This window comes from Antechinus flavipes, chromosome 3 (assembly GCF_016432865.1).
Source record: "Antechinus flavipes isolate AdamAnt ecotype Samford, QLD, Australia chromosome 3, AdamAnt_v2, whole genome shotgun sequence".
Classification (NCBI taxonomy): Eukaryota; Metazoa; Chordata; class Mammalia; order Dasyuromorphia; family Dasyuridae; genus Antechinus; species Antechinus flavipes.
Window position 1 is genome coordinate 321,094,083 of NC_067400.1, and position 22,809 is coordinate 321,116,891.

At 35.7% G+C, this 22,809-nt stretch overlaps 1 protein-coding gene across 1 annotated transcript; it reads right to left on the reverse strand.

Annotated features, from left to right (window-relative positions):
• Positions 1 to 12,811: 12,811 nt before the first annotated feature.
• On the reverse strand, positions 12,812 to 22,439 carry LOC127554163 (mucin-13-like). The gene is made up of 6 exons (XM_051985468.1): positions 22,317 to 22,439; positions 21,095 to 21,212; positions 20,545 to 20,582; positions 18,914 to 18,998; positions 16,102 to 16,336; positions 12,812 to 13,585 (listed from the first exon to the last, which is right to left on the reverse strand). Exons 4-5 carry the CDS (start codon positions 18,991 to 18,993, stop codon positions 16,102 to 16,104), a joined length of 315 nt encoding a protein of 104 aa, XP_051841428.1. The 5' UTR covers positions 18,994 to 18,998; positions 20,545 to 20,582; positions 21,095 to 21,212; positions 22,317 to 22,439; the 3' UTR covers positions 12,812 to 13,585.
• Positions 22,440 to 22,809: the final 370 nt, after the last annotated feature.

Genomic DNA, 22,809 nt, shown 5'->3' on the forward strand with positions numbered 1-22,809 from the left:
CAACTACTTTTGGATAGCTATTTGTACTACCCGTGATGCCAAAATGCTTCCTGACACAGATACTTATCTTTTGAACAACAGTAGTTGTACTAAGTAAATGTACTAAGTAAATGTAATTTACCATTGATAACAAAAGTTTATAAACCATGGAATATTGTGATCTCTAAAGAATCAAGCTTGTGGTGACTCAAAAGACAGTGGAAAGAGGTGTGATGGGTTTATAGAGGCCATATTGTATTTTCTCGGTAATGACTTAAATATAAATATAAAAAAGCATCATATGGAAGTGGATCTCTTCGATAAAGAGAGCTTTAATTGATCAAAGATGGACAGCAGCAGCTACAATCAAAGAAAGAACACTGAGAAATGAATATAAACTGCTTGCATTTTTGTTTTTCTTCCCGGGTTATTTCTACCTTCTGAATCCAATTCTCCCTGTGCAACAAGAGAACTGTTCGGTTCTACACACATATATTGTATCTAGGATATACTGTAACCTATTCAACATGTAAAGGACTGCTTGCCATCTGGGGGAAGGGGTGGAGGAAGGAAGGGGAAAAATCAGAACAGAAGTGAGTGCAAGGGATAATGTAAAAAATTACCCTGGCATGGGTTCTATCAATAAAAAGTTATTTAAAAAAAAAAAAGTAAAACAAACAAACAAACAAAAAAGACATGTATAATCAAGAAGTATTTGAGCAAGTTATATAGTGAGGAAAAGATGGATAGCTCCAAATCATCTGTGGATTGTTTAAAGGCTCCCATATCTGGAGCCCAGAAGTCTAGACCATAGGCACCTGCCATTTTATTTCTTCAATCAAGGAGCCTCAACACACCTAAAGGAAAGAATCCCTGAGAGCAGATCCTCCTAAACATTAAGATCATTGATTTAGAAGGGATGAACTAATTAGCCTAGTTAACTTCCCTCGTTTTATAGATGAGGAAACAAGACCCAGGGCAGGGATGAGCACTAAGAGCAATACTTGAATACACATTCTCTGATTAGGGGGATCAGTGATTTTTTCCACTGTACCATATTACTTCTAGGTAGTAGATTCTATTTCAAACTTTGTAGAGATTTCCACCATTGGTTAGTTCTCCTGAGATTCTGATCTAGTTCTGTTGTACTAGCTTCATAATCCTGCTCATGTATTCTCATTGCTTTGGTTAAAAGCAGCATACCCAAACTAACCCTTCTCTCCTGTCCTCTGCTTTCATCTCCTCTCCTGTCCTTTCCTCTCCTCTCCTGTCCTCTCCTCTCCTCTCTTGTCCTCTCCTCTCTTCTCCTGTCCTCTCCTCCCCTCTCCTGTCCTCTCCTCTCCTCTCCTGTCCTCTCCTCTTCTCTCCTGTCCTGTCCTCTCCTCTCCTCTCTTCTCCTCTTCCCTCCCCTCTCCTTTCCTTTTCCCTCTCCTCTCCTCTTCCCTCTCCTCTCTCCTCTCCTCTCCTTTCTATCAAAGTGAGGCTAACCATTGAAGGGTAGGCGTTTCAAATCTTTTCCCTGATTGGTAGAATACCCTTTGTTAGTTTTAATGTTGTGTTTTTTGTTGTTGCTGTTGTTCAACTTAGTAAATGTACTAAAATCTATAATGGAAATGACTATGTATTCCTTTGAATATACTTACATATAGTTCTGCATAGATGACTATTTCTTTCAATTCCACATGAAGTTGGGAAGGAGATAAGACTTTTTAAAAAATAACAACTTTTTATTTTCAAAATATATGCAAAAATAGTTTTCGATAGTCACCCTTGAAAAACCTTATGTTCCAAATTTGTCTCCCTCCTTTTCCCCCACCCCCTCCCTTAGACAGCAAATAATCCAATATAGTTTAAAGACATGTAGTAGAGATAAGAATCTTAATGGATATGAGACCATTTCAGTAAAGTTGTGAGAAGACACATAAATTATGATGAGCTCTAAACCTCCCTGTATCTCAATTTCCCCAGAAGCAAAATGTAAGGATTTAACTAGGTGACCTGCTAGGGTTCCTTCCAACTCTGGCTCTGTGATTTTAGGAATCTGTCCTTTTTATTTTAAATTTTAAATGAGATGAGATAGAAACTAAGTCAGGACACTGAGAGTCTGGGGGGTGTTCCCAGGATCCTTCCCCCTAGTGCAGGGAGATGTTCAGGGTAACAAGGTTGGAAGGTGTCATAGGGACTCGAATGGGGTCTTGTCTCTTACATGTCCCAGGAGGGCATGTTACTTTTGTCCATTCGTAGAGGGGGCTAAAGGGCAACTGGAGCAGTTTAAGCTCAGAGCACTCCCTGGTGGCTATTTCAGAAATTACATTTTAAGTAGCTGTTTGAGTCGTACTTGATTCAATCTAGTATCAGTAAGCATTTATTAAGCATTTATTATATGTCAGGCAATGTGCTGAAAACTGGAAATGGAGATACAAATCTTCTGCTTCCAATCTAGTCTCAATAAGCATTTATTAAGCATTTACTATATGTTAGACAATATGCTGAAAATTGAAAATGCAATACAAGTAAAATAAAAATTGTCCATCAGGGTTGTCTAATGGTAAAGATAGCATATGAAAGGAAGCTTAAAAAGAAGTGGGAATGGGATGGAAATATTTGGACAGTCAGGAGTGAAGCAGAGAAAGGAATGAAAGAGACAGCAGGCTAGCCTGGGCACTTCCTCTGGGGTTTGTAGGGGAGGAGCATCTTCTATGGTGAGAGGACTGCTGGGTAATGATGAAGGAGTTTGAAGGGTCAAAATGAAGAATACCCAGGAGAATTAGTACCCAGACCAGGCCAGGTCCTTCTGTGGAAAGGAGTAATTTTGTACTATAGATATAGAGATCTATCTACCAATAGATAGATATAGATAGATAGGTATAGATATAAATACACTATATATATATATATATATATATATATATATATATATATACACACATATTACTATTTTTCAAATGAATGAAGATTTTGAAGATTTTGATGTGGTTCATTAAAATGCATCACTAAATTCATAATGGATTTTTCTCAGGTTCTCAATTTATTGAAAATAACAGTATCAATATGATCTCCTGGGGGAAAGACCTGCAAAATACTTGAAAATATTGGGAAGCACTGGTATAGATTCTTTTTTTATTTATTGTTTTATTTATTTTTCTGATTGATATAAATTCTTATTGGTAGCTGCAAATGATAGAAGGAACACTAACCTAGCTGGATCTGGGGCACAGAACCAGAGAGTAAGGAAATTCTTAAATAAGTATTTCAGCTATCACCTCCTCAGGTAAGGAGGGCAGAGTTCAGTGCAAGCCTTACTCCCATTTGAGAAGAGGTGCCTTTTCTTACAATTCATTTGACATAAATTTGGAAGATGATTTTACAGATAGTCACAGACTTTTTATCCCCATTTTTGAAGACTATTCTTACTTACTCAGCCTGAATGTCTTCATTTTCCACCAGAACAGGTTGCCTTGTGGGACTCCTTGAATATCTGCACTACCTCTCTGTCAATAAGCCACTAGGGAGTTATAAGGGATGGAGCTGGACTTGGAGTTCTGCCTCATCCACTATATGATCCTGGGCAAGTCTTGTAACTTTTTCTTTTTTTTAGTTTTAGTTTTCTTATTTGAAAAATGGAGATGGGAGAGAGTAACAGCTATATCACAGAGTTATTGTGAGAATCAAATGAGATAATGTATGTAAAGCACTTTGCAAACTCCATAATGCTAAATAAATGTTAACTATTATCATTCAAAGTCTCTTAATTATGCAGAACTTCTTGTACAATTTTCCTTATAATTGAACTTTGCTTTCAAATGTCTTCTCTTCAACCTTGACACATGGCCCTATTTTTATTTTTATTTTTTTCATTATGAACTGGACCTTAAGCAACTGATTTTTTTTAAGTCAATTATGCACTTGAAGATGAATTTCAACATACAAACCGTGTTCCTTTCTCTTCTCTTTATTATCCATTCTTACTCTTCATCAGTTATATCTAAGCCCATAGTCCCAAGAAACCAAAGTAGAATTCTAGCAGAAAGTATAACCTTGAGGTGTAGATGGGAGTGGGGGTGATATTTATGATTTTGTTCTTATATCTTTGAGGTAAACATCTCTAGGACAGCTAGGTGGTGCTGTAGATAGAGTGCCAGGTCTAGGATAAAGGAGACTCATAAATTGGAGATATCAAATCTGGCCTCAGACATTTACTAACTGGGTTGGAGTCACCTACCCCCACTTGCCTCAGTTTCCTCATCTGTAAAAGGAACTAGAGGAAGAAATGGCAAATCATTCCAGTGTCTTTGCCAAGAAAAACTCAAATGGGGTCAAAAGAGTCAGATAAGACTGTAAAACAACTACACAAAATATCCCTATTTAAAAATTGGTAGAATTAAAGTAATTAAATGGTATCAGACCCCTTATCACTGGTACTAGAAGTGAAGGAAATATAGCTGGTGAGGGTAGAAAGGTAATAGATATCCATCAGTCCATCAGATCATTGTAGAACCTTAAGGGGCTGATGTAGTAGGCCTTTCTCTAAGACAGTGAATCTTGTCACATATATGTCACACACATTTTAAGATTTTGGTTGGTTTTTATTTTCTCTAAATATTTTTTTTCCTTAAAGCACTTTAATCAATGTGTTGTTAAGTGGAGAAAGTGTGTCAATTTTCTCAGTTATTTATTTGACTGGTTTTCCCAAGTTCCTAGATATCTCCATCCTATGATAATAGCTTTTTATTTTTCAAAATACATGCAAAAATAGTTTTCAACATTCACCCTTGCCAAACTTTGTGTTCCAAATTTTTCTCCCTTTCTTCTCACCTCCTCCCTCCTTTAGACAGCAAGTAATCCAATATAGGTTAAATATGTGCAATTCATCCGAACATATTTCCACATTTGTCATGCCGCACAAGAAAAATCAGATCAAAAGGGGAAAAAGTGAGAAAGGAAAAAAATAAGCAAGCAAACAACAACAATGACCAAAAAAGGTGAAAATACAATGTTGTGATCCACATTCAATATCCATAATCTTCTTTCTGGTTGCATATGGATCTCTCCATCACAAGACTATTGGAATTGGTCTGAATCACCTTATTGTTGAAAAGGCTATCTATCTCCATCCTCAAACTAAAAAAAGTCATACTCTCATGAAATAAAACATGACCTTTTGCTTTATAATTATCTCTGTCTGAATTAAGAGTGAGCTATAGAGCTTTATTTATTTGTTTCTTTTTAAGGGGGAAGTGAGTGAAAACTTGTTATTTTGTTAGTGCAAAAGGACTAGTTAAAAACTCTCTCCACGAAGGTGTGCAAAAAAAGTACACTAATCATGATTGGAGCTAAGAATTGGTCCAACTATTCTAGAAAACAATAATTCCAATTATATGTACAATGGGGTATTGTATTTCTTAACTTCTCAAAGACAGGGAAAGGGTTGGAAGAAAGGAGAAAATTTGGAACTGAAAACAAAGAAGGAAAGAAACTCTCCAATATTGCCTTGTGAAAACCATGCAGCAACTCGAAGACTTTAAAACACAATTATGGAGGTATTCCCTATCATATTATCCCCACTTCTGAGAAAGTCATCTCAGGTTGGAAAATGATGGGACCATATGTTGTGGTCTTCAATGTTAGATGTAGTTAGCAGACGAATTGATCCCTGAAGTAGGCTCTGATAGAGATCAGTTTAGCTCCATGGTCCCATCCACTGGAGAGATTGTCCAGTCAGAAATCCAAGTTATGTCAAACTCCTGAAACTCATATAGAGGTCTTGAGCAGTCTCATTTTGCCATACCTTGCCAGAAATCCCAGTCATGTCCCTAAGATTAAATTTTCCCTATAAATTTTACCTATGGGTCATCCCATGGCTACTGCCCTTTTTTGGGTCAGCCCACCATGGCACTCTGACTCATGATATCTTTCCCTTTCTCCTTCCCCCATGCCATGTGGTCTCTCTCCTAATTCTATTATGTTTCTCAGCCCCACTTCTCTTCCTTACAGCTAGCTAACTATTTTGGGTGCTATGCCACTTTCAGGAAAACCCCTTTCAATATTCTCCCAGTGTACTTCATATTTACCATTCCTGGTGTTCTGTTATATCCCTTTATTTTGTCTGTAACTCCTTCTAAATAAATCTAACTTTTGCCAAAAAGAATGGCCATTGTGAATACTTTATATGACCAAAACCCAACTTTTAGTGCCTACCATCACCTGGTGCCACATCCCACATCATAAACCACATCACAAAGGTCAGCTTCAAAAACCGTTAGTGGATTACATTTGGCCCATAGGCCATAGTTTGTTAACCTCTGCTCTATACATAATACTAAATAATAACCATAACTACTATTATACATTGATAATAAAATTAATAAAGAACAAAAAAGGGAGAAAAGAAGTTATAAAAAATCAACTAAAACAAAATAATCTCAAACTAAAGAATGAATGAGTGAAACAGCAAGTCATAGACACAATTAATAATTTCACCCAAGAGAATGACAACAATGAGATAGCATACCAAAATTTGTGGGATACAGCCAAAGAGGTAATAAGGGGAAATTTTATATCTCTAGAGGCTTACTTGAATAAAATAGAGAAAGAAAAGATTAATGAATTGGGCTTGCAACTTAAAAAGCTAGAAAAAGAGCAAATTAAACCCCCCCAATCAAATACTAAACTTGAAATTCTAAAATTAAAAGGGGAAATTAATAAAATTGAAAGTAAAAAACTATTGAATTAATAAATAAAACTAAGAGTTGGTTTTATGAAAAAAAAAACAACAAAATAGATAAACCTTTGGTAAATTTGATTAGAAAAAAGAAAGAGTAAAATCAAATTGCCAATTTTGAAAATGAAAAGGGAGAACTTTCCACCAATGAAGAAGAAATTAGGGCAATAATTAGGAGTTACTTTGCCCAACTTTATGCCAATAAATTTGATAACCTAAGTGAAATGGATGACTACCTTCAAAAATATAGGCTATCCAGATTAACAGAGGAGGAAGTAAATTGCTTAAATAGTCCCGTTTCAGAAAAAGAAATAGAACAAGCTATTAATCAACTCCCTAAGAAAAAATCCCCATGACCAGATGGATTTACATGTGAATTCTACCAAACATTTAAAGAACAATTAACTCCAATGTTATATAAACTATTTGGAAAAATAGGGAATGAAGGACTCCTACCAAGTTCCTTTTATGACATAGATATGATACTGATACCTAAACCAGGTAGGTTGACAAAGAAAGAAAATTATAGACCAATCTCTTTAATGAATATTGATGCAAAAATCTTCAATAAAATATTAACAAAAAGATTACAGAAAATCACCCCCAGGATAATACACCATGACCAAGTAGGATTTATACCAGGAATGCAGGGCTGGTTCAATATTAGGAAAACTATTAGCATAATTGACTATATCAATAACCAGATTAACAAAAACCATATGATCATCCCAATAAATGCAGAAAAAGCATTTACATCCATTCCTATTAAAAACACTTGAAAGTATAGGAATAAATGGGCTTTACCTTAAAATAGTCAGCAGCATCTATTTAAAACTGTCAGTAAGCATCATATGTAATGGGGATAAACTGGAATCATTCCCAATAAGATCAGGAGTGAAACAAGGTTGCCCACTATCACCATTACTACTCAATATTGTATTAGAAATGCTAGCTTTGGCAATAAGCATTGAGAAAGAGATTAAAGCAATTAGAGAAGGTAATAAGGAAACCAAATTATCACTCTTTGCAGATGATATGATGGTATACTTAGAGAACCCCAGAGATTCTACTAAAAAGCTATTAGAAATAATCCACAACTTTAGCAAAGCTGCAGGATGCAAAATAAATCCACATAAATCGTCAGCATTTTTATATAACACTAACAAAATCCAACAGTTAGAGATACAAAGAGAAATTCCATTTAAAGTAACTGCTGATAGTATAAAATATTTGGGAATCTATCTGCCAAGGGAAAGTAGGGAACTATATGAGCAAAACTACAAAATATTTTTCATACAAATAAAGTCAGATCTAAACAATTGGAAAAATATTAAATGCTCTTGGATAGGTTGAGTGAATATAATAAAGATGACAAATCTACCTAAACTAATCTATTTATTTAATGCTATACCAATAAGACTCCCAAAAAACTATTTTAATGACCTAGGAAAAAATAACAACAAAATTCATCTGGAAGAACAAAAAGTCAAGACTTTCAAGGGAACTAATAAAAAAAAAATTAAATGAAGATGGCCTAGTTGTACCAGATCTAAAATTATATTATAAAGCAGCAGTCATCAAAACCATTTGGTATTGGCTAAGAAATAGACTAGTTGATCAGTGGAATAGGACAAAACAAATAGGTCAGCTTTTGGGATAAAAATTCACTGTTTGACAAAAACTGCTGGGAAAATTGGAAATTAGTATGGCAGAAACTAGGCATTAACCCATACTTAACACCATACACCAAGATAAGATCAAAATGGCTTCATGATCTAGTTATAAAAGAATGAGATTGTAGATAAATTAGAAGAACATAGGATAGTTTACCTCTCAGACCTGTGGAGGAGGAAGGAATTTGTAACCAAAGAAGAACTAGAGATCATTATTGATCACAAAATAGAAAATTTTGATTATATCAATTTAAAAAGCTTTTGTACAAACAAAACTAATGCAGACAAGATTAGAAAGGAAGCAATAAACTGGGAAAACATTTTTACAGACAAAGGTTCTGATAAAGACCTCATTTCCAAAATATATGGAGAATTGACTCTCATTTATAAGAAATCAAGCCAATCTCCAATTGATAAATGGTCAAAGGATATGAACAGACAATTTTCGGATGAAGAAATAGAAACTATTTCTAGACATGTGTAAAGATCCTCCAAATCATTATTAATTAGAGAAATGCAAATTAAGACAACTCTGAGATATCACTACACACCGGTCAGATTAGCTAGAATGACAGGAAAAGATAATTCTGAATGTTGGAAAGGATGTGGGTAAACTGGGACACTGATGCATTGTTGGTGGAATTGTGAACACATCCATCATTCTGGAGAGCAATTTGGAACTATGCTCAAAAAGTTATCAAACTGTATATACCCTTTGATCCAGCAGTGTTATTACTAAGCTTATATCCCGAAGAAATCTTAAAGAAGGGAAAGGGACCTATATGTGCAAAAATGTTTGTGGCAGCCCTTTTTGTAGCGGCTAGAAACTAGAAATTATTTGAATAGAATCCCATCAATTGAAGAATGGCTGAATAAGTTGTGGTATATAAATGTTATGGAATATTATTGTTCTGTAAGAAATGACAAGATGATTTCAGAAAGGCCTGAAGAAACTTACATGAACTGATGCTGAGTGAAATGAGCAGGACCAGGAGATCATTAATAATACTATATGATGATCAATTCTCATGGACTTGGCTCTCTTCAGCAATGAGATGAATCAAATCAGTTCCATTTGTTCAATAATGAAGAGAACCAGCTATACCCAAAGAAAGAACTATGGGAAATGACTATAAACTACAACATAGTATTTCCACTCTCTCTGTTTTTGCTTGCATTTTTGATTTCCTTCTCAGGTTATTTTTACCTTATTTCTAAGTCCAATTTTTCTTATGCAGCAAAATAACTGTATGGATATGTATATATATATTGCATTTAACATATACTTTAACATATTTAACATGTATTGATCTACCTGCCATCTAGGGGAAGGAGTGGGGGGAAGGAAGGGAAAAGTTGGAACAGAAGGCTTTGCAAGGGTCAATAATGGAAAAAATTACCCATGCATATATCTTGTAAATACAAAGCTATAATAAAAAAAGAAAAGAAAATGAGTTTCTTGGGGGAGAAAATCAACTAAGTCTGATAATATATGCAGTGTTCCATACCCACAGACCTCGATAACTACAAAGAAGGGTATATTCTTTTATCTCTTCTTCAAGGCCAATTTTGTTCATTATAATTATAGAGAATTCTTTTTTAACTTATTTTTATTTTTGTTTGTAAGGGGATAAGGAAAGTGCATGCTAGGAGCTGATTCTGTTCTGCTAACTTCATGAGACAGATTGTTAACTAGCAGGGTAACAAGAACTGGAGGACATTTAAAAATCATTAGTCAGCCAGGGCAAGGTTATTGATTCTGGCTTTTTCCTGCTAGACATTTTCAAATGAAAGGACCAGGATAAATCCAAGGTTCTGCTGTTGCTTCTGTCAGTATTGTATCTTATTCTTCCTAATTTTAGGTCCAGAAGATTGGAGATGGCTCTGTCAGCAAAGTGACACACCAGATATCTTAAGAGTAAGACTCCATACTAAGATTTGCCAGAAGCTGGAGAGTAATTCTTACAAGGGGCTAACTCAGTGGAATTGATAGAGACAATGGTTATTTAGCAAGGTGATTAACAGTTCTCTAATTCAGTGCATGTATTTAGTACTTATAGTTCCACAAGATTCACACCTATGATAAGAGAGACAAACTCAGACCAACAGCCAGAATCAGAACTAGGAAAGACAGAGAAGTGGTGGCAGGCTCTCCTCCTTCACTTCTCCCCTGAAATCAAGACTCCGGAGGGCTCTCCAGAAAGCTGCCTAGCCCCAGGAAGGAAATAATAAAGGATCTGGATTATAAGAAAACTAGCCCAGCCCCAAGTGAAGGAGATAAGACTTTGAAGGAGAAGATAAAGGATTTGGACTTTAACCCCTGGCTGCCCTTGTGGTGATTACTGAATTGAAATGAAGGCTGCTCCCAGAGACACCAAGAAAACCTCAACAGAGAATATTACAGAACCTTAATCTTTTTGAGGTTTCTTTCAAACCCCAACAAGGTGATACCTCAAAATTATACCATTTAAAACTTTATAGACCTAATCTGGAATAATGAATAAAGAATTCACCTTGAAGTCTGGAAATGTTTTGTTAGAGTTCTGTGTCTCATAACCAAAGGTGAGTCTCCGAGCCCTAGTATTAGGGTACAGCTTCTAGGGTAAATATAGCAATAATTTTAAATTCTCCTGACCTTAGAGTCCTTCTGTTCTAACCATTTGTCAATGATTCTAAAGTCTTCTGGCTTTAGAATCAGTGATCTTGAGGTCTTCTGACCTTAGAGTGCTATTGTTCTAACACTCTGTCCATAAATGATTGTAAAAACTCTTGTGGCTTAGGAATATAATATTTTTTTCCTTAGAATTTAGGGAACATATGTTTAGGGAACATATTAGCAATCCTGAGGCCCTCTAACCTTAGAGTGCTATTATTCTAACAAATTTTCTGGCAATGATTCTAAAGTCTTCTAGCCTTAGAATAGTCCTACAAACATTGCTGACCATCAGATACATAATCGACTGGTCAGTGATAGCCAAATGTCTGAGACTATTCCTCAGTTCTACCTCTGGGCCATAAAATTATGGAGTGACATCAAGAACTGGATAAATGTCTTTTTGTTTGGGATTCTTTGCTAAATTCTTTTGGAACTTAGCCTGCTTCAATTGGTGTTACAATTACAAAAAACTTTGCCCCTTGATTTGGATATGGGTTCAAGCCTGCAAATTCTTTTGAGACACTTCGCAACACCAGTGAGCAATCCCCAAACCTTTGGGGTCCCTTTTGAACCTCAACACTAGCAACTGAAATTAATAGATGAAATTCTAGATATTTAGCTAATCAGGGCAGAATGAATTCTGATATAAGACAGGAAAACCAAATGGAGCACTTCTTGCACTAACGTAGCACGTTTTCTAAATTTTTCTAAACAGTGTTGTTCTACAATCACGACAGGATCCTCTCACTAAACAGGGAATATTGTACCTGAAATATTAATATTTCACCTACACAAATCTCACCTGCCTCCTAAATGTAATTTTCAAATTTCAATCCCTCTAGCTTAATTGAGCTTGGGGAAGCTTGGTAGTTAAAGAAGGGTACATCTTATAGGTTTTTGATATGAATTTATAGAATTTAATTTTGGGGAGAGGGTTATTGTGAAGCTCAATGTAAAACTGTAACTTGATTTTGCTACTTAAAGGAAGGTGATATGTGCAACACCAAAGTTCAAAACAGGAACTAGCATTCTGTATAGAAACATTTAGATACACAAAAACACAATAAGTATTCTCTTTCATAGTTTAAAACAAGTTCTTTACTTCCCGAAGCAAGGTAATGGATAGGTTTCAGAAAAATATCTAGGCTAAGACAATTAGAGCTTTCTCCCCGTGTCAAAATTTAGGGGAGTCTCTGACAAAATATGTGTACTACTTCAGCAGCTAGAAACATTTGAACTGGCCCTTGGTAGCATCAATACTTAAATTAGGAAGCTACAAGGTAGCCTGCTTTTTCCCCTTGCAAAGCTCCACCCCAAATGCTTTTCGTGATCTTTCTTAATTCTAGTGACTTCCCCTTATTTCCAATTTATCTTATGTGTGTATGCATATATGTATATATGTATGTATGTGTGTGTATAGTTTTTATATTGTTGTTTGCATATTTTCTCCTTCTTTAGACTATGAACTCCTTGAGAGCCATTTTTATATCCTCAATGCTTAGCAAGTGCCTGGCATATAGTAGGTGCTTAATAAATGTTTAATGACTGATTTGCTCTTTCTCTTCTCCAACATTAGACTTAAATATGCTAGAGTTGTAACTTGTGGGGGTTAGTGTCCTGGGTTCCATTTTTCCTGATCCTACACCCTCTCATCACAGGGTGATATCCCAGTTCCACAGTCAACTGTGTTTGTCTCACTGCTTATCTGGAGTAGATAAGTTTGATGGTAGTTTACCCCGGTACAAATATAACATAGAACACCAAAGCAGTAGGAACCAATGCTCTATTTCAAAGACATTTTATTAAGTTTGGGGCACAGATTATTTTTGTTCCCCATACACCTTGATTTTTAATAAGACTTTCTAGATCTCCTTTTCAATATGAAAGAAAATAAATTCTAGAGTTCATCAAGAATATGCAAATAAAATAAAGAGATATTTGTTAAGGTCATAATTTCTCACACTTCCTTATACTCAGCAAGTTTCTTACATCCCCTGGGGGCATAGGTACCTCAAGTCCAGAGCCCCTGATGCAGAAGTCTGTCCGACACAATACAAAACAAAAGCAAGATACTAAGGTTGTTTCCTTCATCTGACTTTTCAGCATGGTATCTTCTTATGACTTCCTTGCCCTTGTAACTACCCTGAAATAGCCTAATGCATTTGTAACTATTAAGTTGAAGACCCCCAAGACCATTCCTTAGAGAGATAACAGAACCATGTGACTAAGTGGGATGGGAATGATGTGATACAAAGGACTCTCACTTCTGAAGTCCATATGGAGGGCACTTTAGCAAGGCTTTGACAATGTCCCTACTTCATATTGGTTTTAAAAAACAACAATAGCCTTATAACACCCAATCATTTCTTTATGTTTAGTGAATAAATAATTGTCATTTCAACCAGTTGTGACTTCCAAATACTAGAAATCTTAAGAAATCCAGCCTTTTCATGTGCCATCTCTTCCTCTACTATATATCAGTTGAATTAATTTGGAACTCAAAATCTGGGTCACAGTTCATTGATGAATGGTTGGCGGCTTCGGGTTTTCATTAACCTGAATAAAGTGAAGGAGAAGAAGAAAGCAAATATAGTTTAATCTGACATTAATTAAGCAGTTATATTGTGTAGAATCCTGTGTCAGAAGGTGGGGAAAGTAAATAATCTTCCATAAGACAAGGCCTCTGTCCCATGTCCTATTTGTCCTGAAATATTCTGGAAGAAACATGATGGAAGTATGTATTTGAGAGAAGGTTAAAAGAATAAATGCTCAAATGAATAAATGTCTGTTCATTGACTGATGATCTAAAGTCTTCAGAACAGAAAGGTCAGTGATAGCTAGCTAAAATACCTGCAGTCTCAGTGAGGAGAAGAGTCAAGATATTATAAAGTTAATGTCATTTACCTCTGGATAAGACATAACTACACATGCTTTGATTTTTGTTCAAATTTCTATTACCAAAGATTTGCTTCTCTTGGCTTTTACAATTCTTTCCCTGAGTCAAGAGAAGTCACATCCCTTCTGGCACAAGGATCTGACACCAAAGATAAGGCCTTTGGATCAGAAGTTGTCCAACACATTTTTGGGGCAGAGTGCAGTATAATGACTCTCCAGAATTAACTCCAGAAAGAATGCGTGGCTGAGGCAAAACTGACAGGAAGCTCAGCTGCAGAAATGTTTGGTGACAAAAGGAAAATCTGATGTTGCAGTACCAATATTGCACATGAACCTAGACTCTAAGATCTTTGAACCAAAGTAACATGGGTGTGTCTCCGAGATCACTGAAAATGATAACTGCCACCCTGGAATTAAGATACTTGCTTCTTGGAAGGAAAGCTATGGCAATTTGGATAGTATACTAAAAATCAGAAATATCATTTTGCCAACAAAAGTCCATAGTCAAAGAAAGCTCTGATTTTTCCATTATGACTGTGAGAGTTAAACTAAAAGAAAAACTGAGTGTCACAGAATCAATTTGATTTGTAATGATGGAAAAAAACTTTTGGGAATCCCTTGATCAGTAAGCAGATTAAAATGGTCAATACTTGAAGAAATTAATTGCCCATTGAAAGGACAAATACTGAAATTGAAGCTTAAATACTCTGGCCACATAATGAGAGGTTAAGACTCATTGAAAAAGGCACTGATGTTGGGAAAGATTGGGGGGCAAAAGAGGGAGATGGCAGATGATGAGACTGATAGTGTCAAAGAAGCAATAAACATAAGCTTATATAGCCTTTGGGAATTAGTGTAGGATATTAGAGTTTAGCATGCCATGGTCCATGGGATGTCAAACAGTCAGAAATTATTGAAAAACAACAACAATGGCTCATACAAATGGAGCTATCAAGAAGGAATTTGGAAATTTGAGACTAGCAGTCAGGTAAGAAAGACTAGAATTGGATAAATATAATTGGAAATCATCTTCATAGAAATGATCATTGGATCCAGTGAAGGTCATGAGATCACCAAGAGAAAGCCTCAAGACAAAGACAGCCCTGAGGGTATTCCCTCCTACAGAAAATGGGGACATGAGAGAAGAGACTGAAAAGGAGACCAAGAAGGAATGTCTTCATAGAAAGGAAGAGAACCATAACAAAGCAATGATGGCACAAAAATACAGAGGGAAGGGAGAATGTGTTTAACACTTCCAAATGCTGCAAAGAAGTCATGATGGATGAGAACAGAGGAAAGGCTATTAGTCTTAATAAGAAAGAGGTCACTAATGACCTGGGAGAGGTCATGGTAAGGAGGGAGACTAGATTTCATGAAGTAACGAAGTAAGGAAGTGAGAAGGTGAAATAGATGAATTAAACAAATCAGATTTGTTTTATTAGGCTCTGTTCTGTTTTATTTAGACATTGACTAGAAAAGGAAAGAGTGATTTAAGATGAGAGTTTGAGGACCTGATAGGACGAATATAAATTTTTTTAAAGGATTGAGGAGATCTAGCCAGGTATATTGGTCATGGATAAGAAAAAGTTGGAAATTGGAGAGATAAAAGGAATGTTCAAATGCAGTAAACTCTTGTAGCTAATGGGAGGTGATGTAATTAAGGACACAAATAGAGGGGCTGATGTTGGCAAGAAGAAAGGCCCTTTTATCCTTTCAGACTAGAAGGAGTAGAGTCTGCGATGGGGGGCCATGTTTGATATTGAAGTAGTAAATATTACCTCTATAACAATAAATCTTTAATAAAGTTACTTCCCATGTCTATTAATTAAAACCTAAATTCCAATTAGCTTGTGCATCACATTAAAACACTCAGTAAACAGCAGACTGTGACAAGAGAAAGTCATCTAATTAAATACATTCATCTGGGCTTTCTCTCTCTGTGTCTCTGTCTCTGTCTGTCTGTCTGTCTGACTCTGTCTGTCTGTCTCTGTCTGTCTCTCTCTCCCTCCCTCCCTCTCTTCATTTTTCTCTCTCTATCCCTCCTCTCTCTCCCTCCCTCTCCTTTCTCTTTCCCTCCCTCTTCTTTCTCTCTCTCTCTCTCTCTCTCTCTCTCTGACTCTGACATTTTTCCTACATACATTACTTTGAAAAGCCCAGCAGGAATGTCTATTGCTTACCTAATAATCTCGTGTAGGCATAGGCCTTCGGAAATATGGATCTTCATGTGGATCTTCATAGGGATTACTTTTCACATTGCTTTGGTTCTTTGAAAATTGAGCAACATTGACCTTGGGGAAAAGGCCCCCAGAGGACATGGCTGGATTGTTGAACCCTGTAGTCTCCAGCCTCACATTACTGAAGTCCCTATTAATCAAACTGTCCTCTTCTCCACTCTTTCCCTTCTTTTTTGATCTGAAATGAGAAATCTACCCTTAGGGGATATCTTGGAAAGTTTGTTACACCAATAATATAAAGGGGGAAAGTAGAATATTAAAAGACTTGAGAGATAGCATAGTGCTAATACTTTGGACTTGAAGTCAAGAAGACCTGAGTTCAAATCCTTCTTCAGATATTTTCTAGCTATGTGACCATGGAGGAGCTAGGGAGTGCAAGAGTGCGTACAGCACTGGGTCTCGAACCAGAAAGACTCATTTTCCTGAGTTCAAATCCGACCTCAGACACTTACTGTGTGATCCCAGGCAAGTCACTTAATCCTTAATTTCCTCATCTGTAAAATGAGCTGGAGAAGGAAATGGCAACTCATTCTAGTATCTTTGTCCAAAAAAACCCATATGGGATCATGAAGAGTCAGACAAGACTGAAATGACTGAACAACAATACATGATTGAATCATTCAGCCTTTCCACCTCAGTTTCCTCATTTGTAAAAGAGAGATAATAATAGCACCTACCTCACAGAATTGTTGTGAGGATCAGATAACATATAAAGAGCAATTTACAAACCTTAAAAACAATATATAAATGTTGGCTATTATTACTATCATTGCAAAGATCAATTATGATTTCCAAGGAATGATGGTAGTAAAATATCATTCCTGATTGCTAGCAGAGAGTCAACATACTGAAAGGTATGAGTTATACATTGTCAGACATGGCTAATGTACTAATTTGTTTTGCTTAATTGTCTCCTGTGTTACAAGGAAGAATTCTATCAGGGATAGGTAGAGTCATTGTAAAGTGATGATCATTAAAAAATCCCCATCAATAAAAAAATATTTTTTTAAGAAAGGGCAATGTAGAGGATTACAGAATGTCAGAGAAGAAAATGACCTTTTAGATCACTATTTTGACCCTTAATTTTACAGATGAGTAACCTGAAGCCCCCAGAGGACAGAGGGCTTATCTATGGCCCCAAAACTTTTGAGTAGAGCTAAATTTGAAAGTCAGACCTCCTTTATCCCAGTCTACTAGTTTTTTTTCCACTATGCCACAATGCTTTTTATATGCATGTGGTTTTTTTTTTTTTTTTAACAGATTCGTAAGAAAAACTGGATTCTTGGCCATCAACTACCACTGGCTCTCATGAGAATTTATTATTTATCTTAGAGTTTTGTTTTTCAAAGGTTGTACAATGTACAATATACACAGCTCTGACAGACATAGTTTCTGTGTCATTAGACAGAGAACTTTTCTCCTCCAGGATTCAGTAGCAGCAGGCATTTCAAACTTCAGATTTTAAAATGAGGCATTCCTAGTGTGTTTCAGTAATACTTGGGGAAAAGAAGAAACCTCTATCTTGTGCCCAGTAGATATTACAAATCAACAATTAAATGCCCTCCATTCAATGGCACAAAATATCCACATGCTGATCTGCCTGTAAAAAATTTATTTAAATGTATCTTTTTCTTTTTCTTTTTTGCTGTGGCACTTGTGGCACTATATATCTAATCTATCTATCTATCTATCTATCTATCTATCTATCTATCTATATACATATATATATGTGTGTGTGTGTGTGTGTCTTTTCAAAACTACATTTAAACATTTCTTAAATAAAGGATGAATGAATATTTTTTCATCTTCCCTAAAGTATGTATGCTTAAAATCATGGCAATGAAAATGTGGAGCTTGCCATTATATATTATTTATAATATTATATATGTGTGTGTGTGTGTATATATGGGGGATACACACAAACACACACACACACACACACACACACACACACACACACACAGATATATATATATATATATAAAGCAACTGAGGTTAAATGACTTGCCTAGAGTCATACAGCTAGTAAGTATTAAGTATCTAAGGCCACATTTGAATTCAGGTCCTCCTGACTCCAATGGATAGAGCAAAAAAATAAAATAAAATAAAAGTACATATAATTCTGTAAAGCAAATATGCTCTGCATGTTTCTGTTTCTTTAAGATACACAGAAGGCTAAGTAAGCCAGAAAGGGTCCTTATTTGGTTGAGATTAGATTGTTCCCTGTGGGGAAACAGGGAGTCATTGTAGATTCTTGAATGAGGGGGAAAAATGGAGTTAAAAATTCAGCTAGGGGATATATAGACATATTTCCTTTTCTTTGAGCCTAGGACAGGCTTTCCATTAAATGGAAATGTCAATAGATATTGTGCATTTTAGTATAATGGGAAGGAATACAAGGGCTTAAAAATCAAGATTTCAAACAGTTCTGAAATCTTGTAGCTCATTAGATCCCATTTGAAAAATAAGAAAATAATAATAATTATATTACCTGCTTCACACAGTAGGTGTGAGGAAAGTACTTGGTCCAAAGGAAAGAGCACCAACTCTTTGTGTTTGAATCACACCTTTCATGTTTACTGTGTGATCTTGAGCAAAGTATTTAAATTTTCTGAATCTGGGTTTGAAGTTTAGTGGTAAAATGAGAGGAATTAGCTAAATGGCATCTGAGATCCCTTTCTAGTTCTATGATTTGAAAGCAACAAATCAAGTCAAAGATTAATTGCTACAGAGCTAGAAAGGAAGAGTTTTTTACCTGGCTAAGACAATCAACCCAATTATTGTACCCAAGAGGATGACCCCACCAATGACACACACCACAGTAAAGATCAGCATATAGTCTGAAAGAGAAAGAGGCAACATCATTAATAAATACATTTGACGTATAGAGTCATTTCCCTTCAACTTGCCCCTCTACCAGTCATGGATATTTGTGCTGAGAACATCTATATCTTCCACACCCCAAGAAAGTCAAATTAATGTTAGTAGCCATATAGTAGTGTCACCTCTGACACCTAATATCATAGGATGTAATTATTCCAAAATGACTTCTGCAAATTATTTAGCATAATCTGAATCTGTGATTTTTAGAAACAGAATTCCTCAGAGTATCTTAAGAGAAAAGATTCAGAACATGAAGAACACATAGAGATCTTCTAGTCCATCCCCCTTGTTTTATAGATGACAATATTGAAACTTGGAAAAGTTTATGTGGCTATTCCAGTTACATAGAAGGGAAGGAGTAAAGCTAAAACTTGAACCCACCTCCTCTGCTTCTAATTCTAATGCTCTTTCCACCACATCATACTGTTTCTTTTGCTCCTAGTCAAATCCTTTATATTTCTTTTTAATCTTTTAATAGTATTTTCCTCTAAATACATGCAAAGATAGTATTCAACATTCACCTTTGCAAAACCTTGTGTTCCAAATTTTTCTCCCCCTCCCCACTGCTTCCCCAAGACCACAAGCAATAGGATATAAGTTAAACATGTAAAATTCTTCTAAACATATTTCCATATTTGTCATGCTATGCAAGAAAAATACATCAGAAGGGGAAAAAACACAAGAAGGAAAAAAACCAAGCAAACAAAAAAGTAAAAATATTATGCTATGATACACATTCAGTCTTTCTCTGGGTGAGGTTGCCTTTATATTTCTAATAGCGTCCTAGGGAGTGATGATGGAAGAACACAACTTGTGAAGAAGATTTCTCCTGTTCCCAAGGAAAAAGCCACTTGACACTGAAATTTTAACTCCACAATAAAATACTCAGCACAACATATTCTGGAGATATTGTTCAGTTGTATACAACTCATGTGACTCTTAGGGATTTTCTTGGCAAAGGTACTGAAATAGTTTGCCATTTCCTTCTCCGGCTCATTTTATATTTTTGCCAAAAAAATCCCAAATGGAGTCACAAAGACTCAGACATGATTAAAAAGAATGAACAACAGTGACATAAGCTCCTTGAAGGCAAGTAATGTATATTATCCAATCAATCAAATAACATTTATTAAGTACTTACTATGTGACAGACATTATGCTAAATGCTGCAGATACAAAGACATTTTTTAAGTCACTGTTTTCAAGGAGCTTGTAGTCTAAAAGGGAGACAATATACAAACAACTGTATAATATAGTTGTTTATGTTATAACCATTATAATATTAACTATATGGGATAAAATGATGGGAATCAGTAGTGGCTTTCCCAGAGAGAGCACACTAAAGATTATTAAATCTTTTCATTATGCCTTGCATGTACTCATTTTGCTGAATTGTTTTTAATTGATAAGCACCTGTTGGAAAATTGTAGAGGCCAGTTTCCAAGAGGGTACATTAATCGTTATCATTTTCTACAAGACAAATACTAGAATTATTATACTCACTATCCTTGCAGCCTATTCCACTGTATCCAAAGTCACATCTAAACAGGAATAAATAATAGGAACAAGTTAAAAGGATTCTAGAGTTAGTTACATCAAAGTTCTCCATCCCTTCCTCTTTCTCAGTAGACCACTTGCACTTAGCTTTGATTGAAGAGCCCAGTCACCCAGTCACTCTACTCCAAATCTCATGGAAGGACTTCTCAACTTTAGAGCAATCAATTTATAGGATCATGGAATGCCACAGCTTGCAGGTACCTTTGTGTTTCCCTAGTCTAATGCCCTTTGTGCAGTTGAGGACCCAAGGAAATGAGTGGTAAGCCATGGTCACAGAACAGAATTGGGCCTGAACCCAAATCTCTGAGTCTTAGACCCTACATTCACATGACCCTCCATGATCTTCACTTCATTCATTCTTTCATAGCTCAATAGCAAATCCACATGCTATAAATCCACTTCATGATCTGCTGTGTCTATCAGCCAGTGCCAACTTGATTCATACATCCTTCTTTCTCCCACCTCTGGCAAAATAATCAAAAGTGATTCTACTTACGCTTGACAGCTGCTTCCCTTCTTGAAGTAGTCAGGTAGACATTCACACTCTGGATTCAAGGAGCCAACCTTCTTAACACATTGCTTATTGTTTTTTTCACTACATTCAGAGTCACAAACTGTAGAGGGTATGGGAAAAAATGATTTCAAAGATTACATTGGCAATCACAGCTTTGTCCATAGAGGACATTCCCCTATCTATGCAGATCTAGTGGTCCTCTTAGAGCAAGAGTTCCAACCCAAGGGACACTCATCTTATTGAGATATTCCAGAAACTCTGAATCAATTTCTAGTCAATGATGTTGCAAAAAATTTTGGTATAAACTTGGAAAAGAAAAATTCATTAATCTCTTTATTCTAATTCTTACGTGTATATATACACATATATATGTATATGCTATAATTTCTTTCCTTTCAAATTAAGGATAAGAAAAAGAACATTTACTAAAAAGCTGCAGGTACAGTGATTAAAAAAATGAGATCCCTTGTCTTAGAAAATAAGTTTTTTTATCTTAAATTTTTTCAATTAATAAACAATTTTTCTCTTCTCTCTCAAATTAAAAACAAAATAAAGCAAAAATCTTTGTAATAAACATGCCTACTGGTTTGTCTTTTTTTTCTTATGGAATTTTATGGATCACTAAGAGATGACTTGCTCAAGATCATAGTCAGTTTCTGTTAGAAATGAAACTTGAACCCAGGTTTCCCTGAGTCTGAGGCTAGGACTCTGTACACTATGAGAAAGCAACTTGCTAAAGCCCTGAACACAGAGTGAGGAAGACCTCAGTTTAAATTCCCACCTCAGACTGGATCCTAACCTTTTTGCAAGTCACTCAACTTTTTTCTGCTTCAGTTTCCTCATCTAGAAAATGGGAATAATAATAGCATCTATATTATATGGGATCATATGAGATCATATATGTAAGATACTTTGCAAACTTTAATGTCCTACATTGATGCTAGGCATTATGATGTCAAGCTGCCTTACATCTAAATAAGGGAACTGAGGCAAAGGAATTTGTCCAGGATCAAACAAGCTTGTAAGTGGTCTGAGGCAGGATGTAAATTCAGGTCTTCTTCATTCTAAGTCTAGTTCCTTATCCCTCACTCCATGCTTTCAACATCTAAATCTGAACGTTAAATTAGCCAGAAGTACGCAGCACACTCAGCAATGTAAACATAAAAGTAGAAGATTGTCAATAGAAAAATACCCATTACTTTACCTGAGCAAGAAGAAGACACAGGAAAGGGTCTTGCTAATCCTTCTCGGCATTCACATTGGAAGCCATTTGAGCAATCCTCAGAGGTATCACTACAACCATTTGAATTACATAAATTTTCTCCTAAATGAGGAAAATGAATAAATCAATATTTATTCAGGAAATTGGTGGTGGTCATCTCTTTCATGTCAAATTCAATATATCTGATAGCACTCATTATGGTTCTGAATTCTAAATTCATCCAATGCTGCTAAGGTACAACCATCCTTCCAGTTTACCAGATTTGTAACCTTAAGATCATTTTCAGCTTCTCATTTTCATTTATTGTATATATCCCAGTGGTTACAAATTTTATTTGATTTCCCTGTCTCAAGAATCTCTTCCTTCTCCATTCCATCCTTCTCTTGGCTGTTAAAGCATGTTTTTCTAAAGCACTGATTGGTCCATGGCATGCCTATTCCCTTATTTTAAATTCCAGTGGTTCCTTCTTACCTCA